The sequence below is a fragment of the Larus michahellis genome, chromosome 3, assembly GCF_964199755.1.
Source record: "Larus michahellis chromosome 3, bLarMic1.1, whole genome shotgun sequence".
Classification (NCBI taxonomy): Eukaryota; Metazoa; Chordata; class Aves; order Charadriiformes; family Laridae; genus Larus; species Larus michahellis.
The window spans coordinates 107581700-107594742 of record NC_133898.1 but is presented as its reverse complement, the minus strand read 5'-3'; the positions used below and the strand labels follow the sequence as shown (position 1 = coordinate 107594742).

General features: G+C 35.2%; 1 protein-coding gene across 1 annotated transcript in view; it reads right to left on the bottom strand.

The window, feature by feature from the left end:
* CSMD1 (CUB and Sushi multiple domains 1) overlaps positions 1-13043 on the bottom strand; it is a 1197588-nt gene that overhangs the window by 315945 nt on the left and 868600 nt on the right. The window contains exon 12 of the mRNA XM_074581652.1: positions 12825-12937. Within this exon, the coding sequence (XP_074437753.1) occupies positions 12825-12937 (113 nt within the window). The remainder of the gene's footprint in view (positions 1-12824; positions 12938-13043) is intronic.

Below are 13043 nucleotides of genomic sequence, written 5' to 3'. Positions count from 1 at the left end.
TGGCCACTTGAAGGCTATATGGATAATGTCTCTCCCACCTTGCCCCTACTGCCCTTAACCCACCACACACAAATATCCATAACTATGAAAAGAACGACAATTTCATGGTAAGTTACATAAATGAATAATTTCAAAAACTTAGGAAACTAAACAACAGGTATTAATTAATCTGGGTACTGCCATAACACCACACATTTAGACTTAAATTGAATAAACAATATCTAAAAAAAACCATACTGCATGTTTTCACTGAGAAATACCAAAAGAAACATGAAAGCTTTAGAAATAGAAAGCACAGAGATGTTCTTGGAAATATGTAAAGAAAGAAGAGAGAAGAGCTGATGCACAGTTGTCTCTCTTCCCACTGTGACCTTGCTATGTGTTTTCCTCCAAGGTTGTTCTTAGGCCAGCCACTCTCTAAAGCTCTACTGCTAAATAAAGTGGGGACAAGGGTGAGCTTGAGCACTTGATCTCCAACCACCCATACCGCATAAGCTTTAGCATGCTTCTTGGTGATGCCTACCAGCACTCTCTGAGACCCTGCATGGTCATGATTCTGGGGACCAGCAAGCACCAGGGACCATTCCCAGCAGACTGGAGGGACAGACTGCAACAAGTTTTCATCCCTGTTTTCTACACAGTCCTCCAGCACCACTCCACAGGCTTTAAGTCTTCAGACATACCTCATCACATCCCAAAGTGTTCAGTACATACTCTCAGTTTCTTGCTAAGAAAACATGAATCACGACCTGCAATGCAGCGTGCACATCATGGACACACTGAAATAACACTGAACATCCTCTTGCCCTGCCCCAAGACACACACTCTCACACACGCACAATTTGCCTGTGGGTAAACAAGGCCATGTTATGTGGATGTATCCTCAGGGAAAGAAAACAGCCCCTGGCCACATTTTAAGTAATACAATTGCTGTCTCAAGGCAGTTTCTGGGTTGCAGCAAACTCGACATTGTCCTTCTGGAACTTTCTGGGGAAAAAAATAAATTGTCAGTCCTCTTTTCCTGTAAGGAGTACCCAGCCCCTGCTGTGCTGTAAGGCTCCTTCCAGCTCTGTGCATTTCAGGTCTCTCTGAGCTGGTCCTAGACTGCACTATAGAAGTTTGTCATAGGAAGGGATGCTCAGTGAAGATATTTTCTCATTCTTACAAATTACTTTGTTTTCCTTGTTTTTAAAGAAATACTACTTACTAAAATATAGCAAACAGTTAATAAACGAGGTATCATCACAGTTTCCTAGATTATTTATTTCTCACAAAATTATCAGTCAGAGCTAATTTTTCATTACCTTTTCCTGTTCAGTTTTTGTCAGATGGTTACCCTACAACCCACCTTTTTTCTTTATCTGATATTGCCATGTTTGATTGTACTGTATCATCTTATAAAATAGAATAGATTTCTCATGATAAAAATATACATGTTCTGTTTGTCAGCTGTGAAATTGGAAATACAATTATTATGGATTAGTAAAAAAAAAAACTTACTACATTAAATGATATACAGGATATTTTTGTCATCAAATAGAAAGCAGAAAAACACAAACCAAAAATGTCTGATGTTAAGTTAATAGGTAAAGAAATTACTTACACTAAGGATATAAAACTAAGTAAAAATAAAAATATGAATTATAACTCATGTCAGAACATATTTGTGTTCAATTAGAAGTATGAATGATATTAATTATCAGATTAATTGCTAAGACCATACAATAAAAAGGCAATCTGTTTTATAACTGCTTCTAATAGTCCTCTCAAAGCACTACTGTTAAGGATTGATCCGTTTACAAATAATCAACAACAAAAAATTACAAATAACTACACAACACTGAATGTAAAAATATTTTTTAAAGTGATGTGTACCAACAATATCGTATTTTTACTTTTATTTGAAAATTAGTCATCAAACTTTTAAAAGAATGTTAAAACCAATCTTTAAAGTTGGAGACAAAGTTTTCATAGGAGCTGGTCATATTTTTATGAAAAAGAAAAAAATCTTTGCAAATAAAATTTGGATGAACTTCAAATCTGTAAGAAGAAGGTGACTACGCACAGATTTAAAAGAGACAAATGTACATTTATGTATATATATGAGTATTTGTATTTATATTAGTTTTATTAAATAATGCAGCTACTTGACACTGTTAAACTATCTGGTATTTGCTGATTGTTAATTGAAAATGTATCATTTCTTGTGGGAGAACTGTTTCATCAGGTGCAATAACCAAATAACCCCGGCCTCACATTGTGATGCTCACAAGTATATTGATGGAGCTGCATGCATTTTTTTGGTAATATTATAATTATTCTTTATTTATGAAGAACTAACTTAGTGTATTCCATGTGCATTATTTTAAAATTTGGCATAGTTTCAATGAAAGGTTGTTCTAAACGTGGCATTTAGGAAGGATCACCAGCTGAAGTCAGAAACTCTAGGCTCTCATAAATCAAGCCACACTAAAGGACACGTAGAAGTACTCACTGAAGTGTACCATTGTCCTCAGATTACTGTAGTTTAATCCTTCTCAGCGGATTTGTATTCTCCTTTTTTTGAAGGAGATTAAGTTGCAGTTAAGAGGGTCATAATGTCACTGAAGGAGAGCCCTTACACAGGGAGTTAAGGCAGATTACTCAGTTAAATCTATAGTTTAAATTTATTGCATTTTGTTAATTTTAACTATCCTGTGCATCTCCCTGCAGACGTAACTTAATGGACATAATCAACAATAAGGCAAAAAATAAAGGGAACTCCGATTCCCAAGGTTTTATCACTACATTTGATCAAAAGAACACCAGTTTTTATAGATGGGTGTATCTTAAGAACAAGATTACATTATTTATATATTATAACAATGAATACACATTAAGCTAACTTATTCTAAAGTTTTGTGCAAGATGTACAGAATTCATTTTGTAGCATGCAATGTATTCTAATACACATATAAGAAAACCACAGTATGAAAAATTTGGGGTAAATTTTGAGGTGAGAGAATATTCAAATCCTTTGAAATTATATTAATATGTGAAATGCACTTCATATATCTATAAATTTTAAAATTGGCTGACATAAAGACTTAACTGGAAACAAGATTTTGTATACAGTGTCTTTTTTGTGTCAAACATGTTTCTTCAGCTTGTCATGAGAATGTAAGTTTAATATTTTTTATGTATCAAATTACCCTGTGTTGTTTCAAAAAAAAGAGCTAGCAGTACGCTGACACTATGCATGGGGCTTTGCGCAACCTGGCCTAGTGGGAGGTGTCCCTGCCCATGGCAGGGGGGGTTGAAACTAGATCATCTTTCAGGTCCCTTCCAACCTAAACCGTTCTATGATGCCATGATTCTATGATATGTACACACAGAAAATCCTGTGACAGTCAAAGTCCGTTTCTTAGCGCAAGATCATCTTCGATCATTCGCATCTTAAATACAAAGTGTTTTATTAATTTTTTTCAATTTTTGGTGCCTTAGAAAAAATACATTTTTTCCCTACATTTCTAGATAAATATTTGCTTACAGAAAATTTACAATAATGTTGTATATTGTAATAATATTTGCCTTACAAAAGCAAATTAAATATTCAGGAAGATTTTTAAAACAATGCTTTTTTTGGAGTTTACTTCAGTGCTAACATCACTTTCAACAGCTTATTCACACATTTCTTCAGAAGGATATACTTAAAGAAAACATCAATGGTAGAATTTGTGGACTTGGCAGTGTTAGGTTAACAGTTGGACTTGATGATCTTAAGGGTCTTTTCCAACCTAAATGATTCTATGAAAACAGTCCAAGTTGTATCAACCATCACATCATTTAACCAATTCTGTTGTCACCACTGCAAAAAGGACAGTTACTTAAAGTAACATAGACAGGAAAATAAAACCTAAACTAAGTGGCACCACTGGGGAGGCAATATGAAAGGCCAACTTATTGCTCATTTAAAATCGAGAGTTTGATTTTTATAACCAGAATGCATGCGTCATGCCTCAAATTCCTTCAAAACTAAAGGGCAATGTAACTCTTATGTCCTGATCCTTCTAGGGAAAAAAATACAGAAAACTGTAACAAAAATACTTTTATAAGAATTTATCATAGTGTTGCTCAAAAGAAGAACTCATCTGTTGCTGTCTAGCTATGATGTATCTTTATTTCAGACTATCATGTGCAGAAACTTGATGGAGAACGCTGAAGAATGCCAGACAATCTCAGTTGTAGATTTTAACAAGACATTCTGAGCATTTCACCACTTTCTGAAATATATAAGGCAATTTAGTTGGCTGAAAAGAGTGAAAGGACAATCCTAGGTAATGTAGGTGGGCAGCTAAGTTCGTGGTGCGTACACTGTGGCATTTTCTATATTAAAAATGAGTATCAAAAGGACAGCAAAGGGAGGAAGTTTTAACTGGCAAAACACTACTGCAAATTTCCGTTTACTTAAAATGACAGAAGTTGTTCTGTCCAACTTTCAACTGAGCTCTATCTGCTATGAAGCAAAGATTGGGATTTATTTTTCAACTGAGATTCAACTCTATTCAGTTCCATTGTTTGTTTGTTTTTTCAGTGGAAGGAACAAAGTGCAATGAAGCACCTGTCAGAAGTAAACAGAATAACAGACATTGATTTCATGTCTGTGGAGCATAATTGAGCATAATAATATCAAGACCTGGTTGGAGATTCTGAAACATGCTCTTATAAAATAAAAATAGGACATTAGAAGCAGAGTTATGCAATTAATATAGAAATAAAAAAGGCATAAAATGCATTTATTTAACAAATTTGTACTCAAACAACCTGGACTTTTTGGTGTTGTTATTTTGTTTATTTAGGAGGGAGAAGAAGAATTAAGGTGCGACTACATGCTTACTCCTTTTCATACTCCTAACTAAGCCTCTGTTGTTTGCAATTATTGAATAAAGCATAGTGGCACAGATGGAAATTTGATCTTACCACAGAATCACAGAATGGTAGGCGTTGGACCTCTGGAGATCATCTAGTCCAACCCCCCTGCCAGAGCAGGGTCACCTAGAGCAGGCTGCACAGGAACGCGTCCAGGCGGGTTTTGAATGTCTCCAGAGACGGAGACCCCACCACCTCTCTGGGCAGCCTGTGCCAGTGCTCTGCCACCCTCAGGGTAAAGAAGTTCCTCCTCATGTTTAGGTGGAACTTCCTATGCTCAAGTTTGTGCCCATTACCCCTTGTCCTGTCGCTGGGCACCACTGAAAAGAGCCTGGCCCCATGCTCCTGACACCCACCCTTGAAGTATTTATAGTGTTGATAAGATCCCCCCTCAGTCGTCTTTTTTCCAGACTAAAAAGACCCAAATCCCTCAGTCTTTCTTCATAAGAGAGGTGTTCCAGTCCCCTAGTCATCTTGGTAGCCCTTTGCTGCACCCTCTCCAGCAGTTCCCTGTCCCTCTTGAACCGGAGTGTCCAGTTGTGGGCTCCCCAGTACTCCAGGTGTGGCCTCACCAAGGCAGAGTAGAGGGGGAAGATGACCTCCCTCAATCTGCTTGCTACACCTGCTACAGCCCGCTAATATACTAATATGCAATACACTCAACCAATTAAATCATATGGCCATGATGTTACGTTTCTCAAGTCCATGTGTATTTTCTAGATGGGAAGTGGGTTCTGTCTGCTACCCCAACCGTTATACAATACTCAGCAAAAGATATTCTCCACTATATTAAAAATTACTTTAAAACTGTTGCAGTAATTATCTGTAACTTAGCATGCCTCTTTTCACTCTATTAGTAACACAAGAAAGTGCAAGGATGTTGAAACTTATAAATGCCTGATGAAGGTTTACCTGAACAACATACTCTAAGAAGGTCAGATATATAGGAAAGCTTTCTTATTGGAAAATGATCGACTGACATTCGCTCATCTGCAAAACTAACCTGCAATGTATGGCACCACAAACACATTCATTCATTCATACAATACTATGGTGAAGCTCTCTGACACTTCTCCACAGAACCAAATAGCTTTAACATATGAAAATATTCACATAAAATATGAAATATATTTATTGCCTGTCCTCCAAAAAATCACACACTTGAATAATTTGCCTGAATTATAATATATAGGAACAAAATACAAAAAGAAAACAATATACATGAAACAGATGAAAGAAACAGAAGCACAGAGTAAAATTGGAAGCTCAAAGTTTTCCGTGAATGACTATGAGCTGTTTTCTTTCCAAACATTACACTGTACATAATGATTTCCCTGAAAGCGCATCTAATTGTCAGAGTCCTAGAAAAGCCTAATCCTATTAATTTCTTTCAGCACAGGTTTTATCAAATCTCCATGTAATAACAAAGTTTTATTATCGATATTGGTAGTGCAATGACATTTATAAGCTCGTTGTGTGTTTGTGAAAAACTGCACTGATTTAACGTTTACTAAGTATAATAGCTGTATGCAAAAAGACAACTGACATTTACCTGAGCAACTGATATACGTTTTTGAAAGTATTTTTCTGCTAGTCTCAGGAGGAAAGAAGTATCTTCTTCCAAACAACATCATAATGAAGAGCTTAAAGCTTTACTGCTCAGTTGAGTGTCAATACAAATTAAGGCTGTAAACTTGACATTTTCAGCTGCTTGCAGGGGCTGATATACTTCCTGACATCTCCAAGAATTCTTAGTAAATTCAAATTATATAAAGTGCTGGGGATTACATCACTGAGTCACCAGATTTCTTTTATAACACTGTTATGAACTAAAGGACAGGCTAGTGAAATAACTTCCTTAGTTTATATAAACATGTAGAGGCAGGAATAAAAAGTGAATTCTAAGCAGGCTATGAAACAGATGTTGTTATACCGGTTATCAAGAAGTCTGGAAGTCAAAAGATTAAACATTTTTGTCAGACTAAAAGGTTTACAGGCTTGAATGGGAGAAAAATTTCAAGCTTAATGAAATTCTAAAACATTCACACCTAAAAGTTCAAGCTGACTGTCATCTGCTTTATGTCAGTGTGGTATAGTTGTTGGGAACACAAGCACAGAAGCAGCCTAATGAGCTGGCTGAACAATCCACTTTGGACATTAACAGTCATAAAAAACCTGTTTCTAGATGTGGCAAACCCATGACATGAGTGGAATAAGCCAAACTCAGGCACATTATTCACCTTATCATTCCTTTTTTTTGTGGCTGCAACTCTAGGCCCTGTCAAGAAGGTGTCCAGGGCCAACTTCTTGACCTGACATCACTGGGATATTGCTACACAGCATAACGTCATATTACCATGTTACATTATCCTGACCTGGATATTCATGGCAACAACTACATCTATCTCATCCATGTAATGGGTAAATTTATGCTTGGACCTATATTAAGAAATGACATAAACCAAGTCTTTCTCTTGATTCAAATCTGCCTAAATACTACCTCAGATCATGAGTTGCCCACTGAAGTTGGGGCATGAGTGGTCTTCCTTGTGGTCAAAACACAACTGAAATGCAGCCAAGGAGAAAAAGTAATTTAAAAAGTACACAATTTAAGAATTACTTGAATGAAAAATTCTTTACCTATTGTATCTAAAAATAGTCCCTGCTTTAACCCATGACCAGCAACAGATTGCAAGAAAAGTTTCCTTGTAAAAATACAGTCTTAGCCTGTCATTGGTAGAAATATACTTTGTCTGTTGGTTTTCCAAGACTAGCCTGTATCCTCAGACTGGTGATATGCTGATATTAATATTGTTTTCATCCTCAGGATTACACTTTATGCATGCTGCCACTATTTAAGTGTTGTTCTTTATTTATGCAGTAATATAAAAAAAAATTAATCAGATTAAGGAGTCATTGCATGGCAGGACTGGAATTTAAGTTACAGCTCAGAAAAATTTCTTTCAATAAATAGTTTACTCATTTAAAGTAAATACTTTTGGTCTTGGTAAACTAATTTTATCAGAATACTCAGAAGACACCAGGCCCTGTTCTAATGCATATTTAAAACTTATTCAGACTGAAGCAACTTCAACAAGGGAGACTAGCAACAACCTTCAACAAGATTACCATTCAGCATGGTTATTTTATTCTCCCAGGAGGTGACATATGAGAATTTCACATATCTGAGATATGGAGAAATAAACTGAAGTCTCTCATAGCCTTACTAAATACCCAGGAAAAATAAGAAGTAGTATGTTAGAGACATAACTAGAACTTGCAGTCCAGTCTTTTAATTCCTTGCTTTCTAAACATGCCTGTCACTGAAATTCTGAAAACTGTCTTGATGACAGCCTAAATCTGTTTGGTTTTTTTACTCTGAATAAATTTCCCTCTCATTCTTTTGGTTCTGTAACAAAACTTGAAAATTTTATCTTTAAGACAGCCTTTTCTACAGAAGTAGTTACGTATACAAGTATTCACTGAGAAATGCTAGAGGTTTTTTATCATGAAATCTCAGTGACACTCTGTGTTTCACAGCTAACTTCTCTATGCCTACAGCAGAAGACAACATCCGTTTTAGCGACATTAACATATTTTGTTTTCCTTCTCTTTACTTAATTAAGATGTGTGGAGCAACAACTGGTCATGCTGGCTTCAGTAAGGAAAACTGACATAGATTATAATGGAAAGAGGATTTCAGTATACATCCTTTGATGTACTGAGGTGTGATATTACAATATCTCTCTCTCTTCAAGGACAGAACAATTTTAATTTCTGGCCTTTTCACAGAATCTGTAGATGATTTCAGAGAATTCTTTCAGAAATGTATTGAACCATTCTGTTAAGATGTCTGGGGACCTATAATAGAGAATGAAGGACTTTCAGATACAGTCTATACAATTGCTTCTTAAGAAAAGTAACATTAGGTGCAGATTACTCTTCGGCATTTTAAATTGTTTAATATGGGTTAATAGCTTTCTGGTTGAGCAATAATAGTATGGTTCTAATGCTGTTTAGAAAGCTTAACATCAACGTTAAGGTTGCCTGCAGCATGTTGCATTTTACTTATTAATAATGTACTTACCTATAGGTAATGTTTAAATCATTTTTTTCTTTACAATACATGACATCCGATGATGACTCATAGAAAAAATATCAAGGTAACTATTGTATTTCCTAACACAGCAGCTATTTATCGGCTTTGTCAAGTTAACAAGCTGATCTCAATATTAGTTTTACCATCTGTGTTTCCAGAGCTCACCTTCCATTGAACACAGTGATACAGGTAGAGTGCTATTCCTCTATATTCAAAACTGTTAATAGTAACTATTTCTTGAGGACCTATGTCTGAAATCTTTCTTGTGGATCCAACTATTGGAGACTGCACGTTTTTCTTCTTCGGATTGCATTATACAGTCCAAGAAGCCTAAGAAGGCAGCCTACAGAATTTGTCTTAAAGTAACATCAACTGTATTCAAAATCAAGAAATTTGAGTAATATGGACAGCATGTTGTTAGTAGCATCACATATTTCTGACATTAAGATCTTTCTGAAGGTGAGCCAAAGAAGAGCCATAAGAATATGGAAAGAATTGTTCCTCCCTTAATCCCTTAGGCAAACTGTAAACAGGATTAAATTTACTACTCATATACAAAATCTGGGATGCATATCAGTTCATCTACAGGCATCATTTCATGCCATTTTTAGGTGGACATATTACCACAGGATAGGTGAATTGCATCATCAAAATGCTTCTCTATTTCATAATTATAAGTGAGACAAAGCTCAGCTAAAGTAACAATTTTCTATAAACTGCAGTCTATGATACTTTGTAAATATTAATATAAAAATTTATTTTACTGTAATAGATACAAATTCAAGATTCAGTCAGTTGTAAAATACTGACTGTAAAATCAGCCAAGAGGGTGAGTAATCATGTTCTAATACTGAGCTAAACTAGATCTTTTTAGTAAAAAAAAATTCAAATAAGGACGCCCTTTACTGTGTCTCTATTGACCATGTATAAGCCATCAAAGCCCACAGTTTGCTTTCTTTTTAGCTAGCTGCAATCACAAAGATAATGTCTTTGAGGTCACATGTCACAATCCATTAACTTTCTCATGATTAAAATGAGGTTCTATTTTTGGACAGGTTCTTTGACTGTTAAACAAAGAGGAAGCAGAATTATTGAGGTATCTTGTGACAGGATAAGATTTTACACTTGGCCTAAAGCAGGAGATACGTTGAGAGTGCAGATGGATAAAAAGCTTTGTCAACAGTAAAAGAAGATAAGAAAATTCTAATAAAACTAATGAGAGCATAGAGGCAAAACAGAGAAAAAATTATAAGGTATATTCCTATTCAGACACTTACTACACTTCTGAGATTGTAAATATTTCACATTTTATAATTCTGCAATTAATTTCCAAAACTACAAAAACACAGAATGACTCACAATTGATTGTAAAACAAGACTGAAAGCCTGAATCCAGCCATCAAATAATAACAATATATTTCAAAACAGAGATGCCGCTATTCCTGCAAAATTCATATGTACTTCATGTGCTTTCAGAGAGTCCCCAGAAGAGGTTAAACTCCATAAATGCAATAAGATATCTTTGATAAGTTAGACAAACACAGATATGAAAACAGATACCTTTATATTAGAAACACCAGAAAGAAAAACGATAGCAGAAAAATAACTCAGCAGATAGATTTAAGTTTTTGAACACAGAGGTATGATGAGATAAAGTTCATAATTTTGGATTGAGGAAAAAATGCAAAGTGTCAGATCCATAACTTGTGCCAATACTTTCTTTCCGCTATGTACTCTCTAATTTAATTTTATGTAATTTATGGATGGATTCCATAAAGAAAACATGTTGTCTTAATAAACACGGTTCCTAGAAATGACACAAGTAAAAAAAAAAAAAAAGTAAAAAAGCTGAAACCACGAAAGAAGGGATGAAGAATAAAAAATAAAAAAATAAAGAATATGTCATTGCCCTCAGGCAACATAGCATTCTCGAGCTGTGTAACTGTATGGGCTGGATGTGTGGCACAGTGTCTTAAGATACTTTAATGTCTTAGCCAGAGCAATGCTATGGGCCTGGATCTGCTTTTTTACCCACAGCTCTGTAACACTGCATTTAAGCAACTGTGACAGTGTTTCAACAGCCTCTGTGATAGTATTTTTTTCCCTTGTTGTTCTCATTTTGTTATTCTCATGGCCGTGGACCTGCAAATCCTGTTAGTGTTGCAATGGAGGATTCTCATGGGAAGCAACTGCCGTCATGAGAATCACGAATCACCCCTTTTTTCTCCCTCTCTCCTTACTACTTGTTTTGTCGATTTAAGTTCACATTAGAGAAAACCAAAAGACGGTGCATAAAAAAAGCAGATAATAGTAATTTAAATACTCAATAAATATTACCCAACAATGTATGCCCACAGAAGCTTAACAACCCATGAATGTACAATACTTGACCTAATTTGAACACTCCAATCAGTACACTGAGTGGAAACAACCAATGATGAGTTTCAATGAGTCCCAAAGAAAAGTATATAGTACTAGGGAAAAATCATGGTGAAAATATAATCCTAATCACCATCATCATCACCACCTGCTTCAATGGAGAAATAACCTGTAGAAGGATACTGGTGTGAAGAACCAACACTGGGTTTTCTGGCTGACCAGTGGGGACCATTTTCCCTTCTTGTTCCTTTCACCATTACGAGTTCACAATGTGCCATCAGGCACAGCCAGCACTTACAAAAACCTGCACAGCCAAGCCTTCTTCATGTCCTTAGTGCAATAAATGTGTAGTTTACTAAACTCGAAGCTAACATCTACATAACTTTTCAGTCTTTATTTTGGTGTTGAAACAGTAAGGTAACTACAGGTGAAATGAAACACTTAGGGTGCTTCAGTTTATAGAAAATGTTCAGGGAGAACTCCCACTTTTCTAATTAAGTTACTTTGAGTTACTGAACAGTCTCTCAATGTTTTGCAGCATCTTTTGTACAAAAATAACTTTGACAAAATTACTGTTAAAACATTTTCACCATATGTGCCCATAAGAAACTACTGAAAATAGTATTAACTGGTTTTGTCCTTGTTCTTAAGGTGAACTAATTAACATGGAAATTAACCAAAAGTGATACCGTATGTTAATAAGCAAGAGCTCTTTACAACTGCAGGTCTATGCAACCTATTAAAATGGAAAATATCAATACATGCATACATACTAACAGATATCGGGTATTTTTTACTAGAATGAATCAATTTCCAAAACTATCAAACTGAAGCTCACAATCAAGAAAAATTAAAAATGTGTATGTTGACAAGGTTCTCATCTCTGATACCTGTATCAAAGAGGAACACAAATAAGACTAGGATAATTTAGATAATTTTGGGGGGTTACATTTCCATTATCTTCTTAATTTTCACAATCACATACAGTATATCTGTTCTGTCGTTTTTGTTACATAGCAGTTTTGACTTAAGTCTGTGAAGATTCTTGGTGAGGCATAAAAACAAGTTTTGTAACTACCCCAGTAAAGTCTAAGAAAACTAACCGTAATTTTCAAATAATATCCAATATAAGTAATTATAAACGGTAGTAGAATGTAACTTTTAAAATTTTTCAAATATGATAGAAATCTGTAGTTCTGAAACAAATCTGAAAGCAATTTGACCTTCAAGCAAAGAGCACTAGAACAATAACTTTTCTTTTAACTTCATATTCTTCTTAGTTATTTTGTGGAATTTGCAAATCTATATCTCCATTAACCATTAACAATACCAAAACTCTAAATTTGTGAAAGGACTAAACACCTATTTGAAATAAATTTGTTGGGCTGTAATGAAGGAATTCACAACATGAATTTAAAACAGTTAATTTGGTTCCTACCTTGATAAACAGCTTTGAATCCTGGTGAGCCAATGCTGTCATCAGATTGTAAGTGAAGCCACATCTGGTTGCTCATGCTCACAATAAGATCAGGAACACTAGATCCAGTGAGCCTGTATGTAGGATAAATTGCAAAGTCATTTGCAGAAGCATGAATTACTACTGCAAAACACAGACTTTTAAACTATTCATATAATATTTAGGCCTATTTACAATATG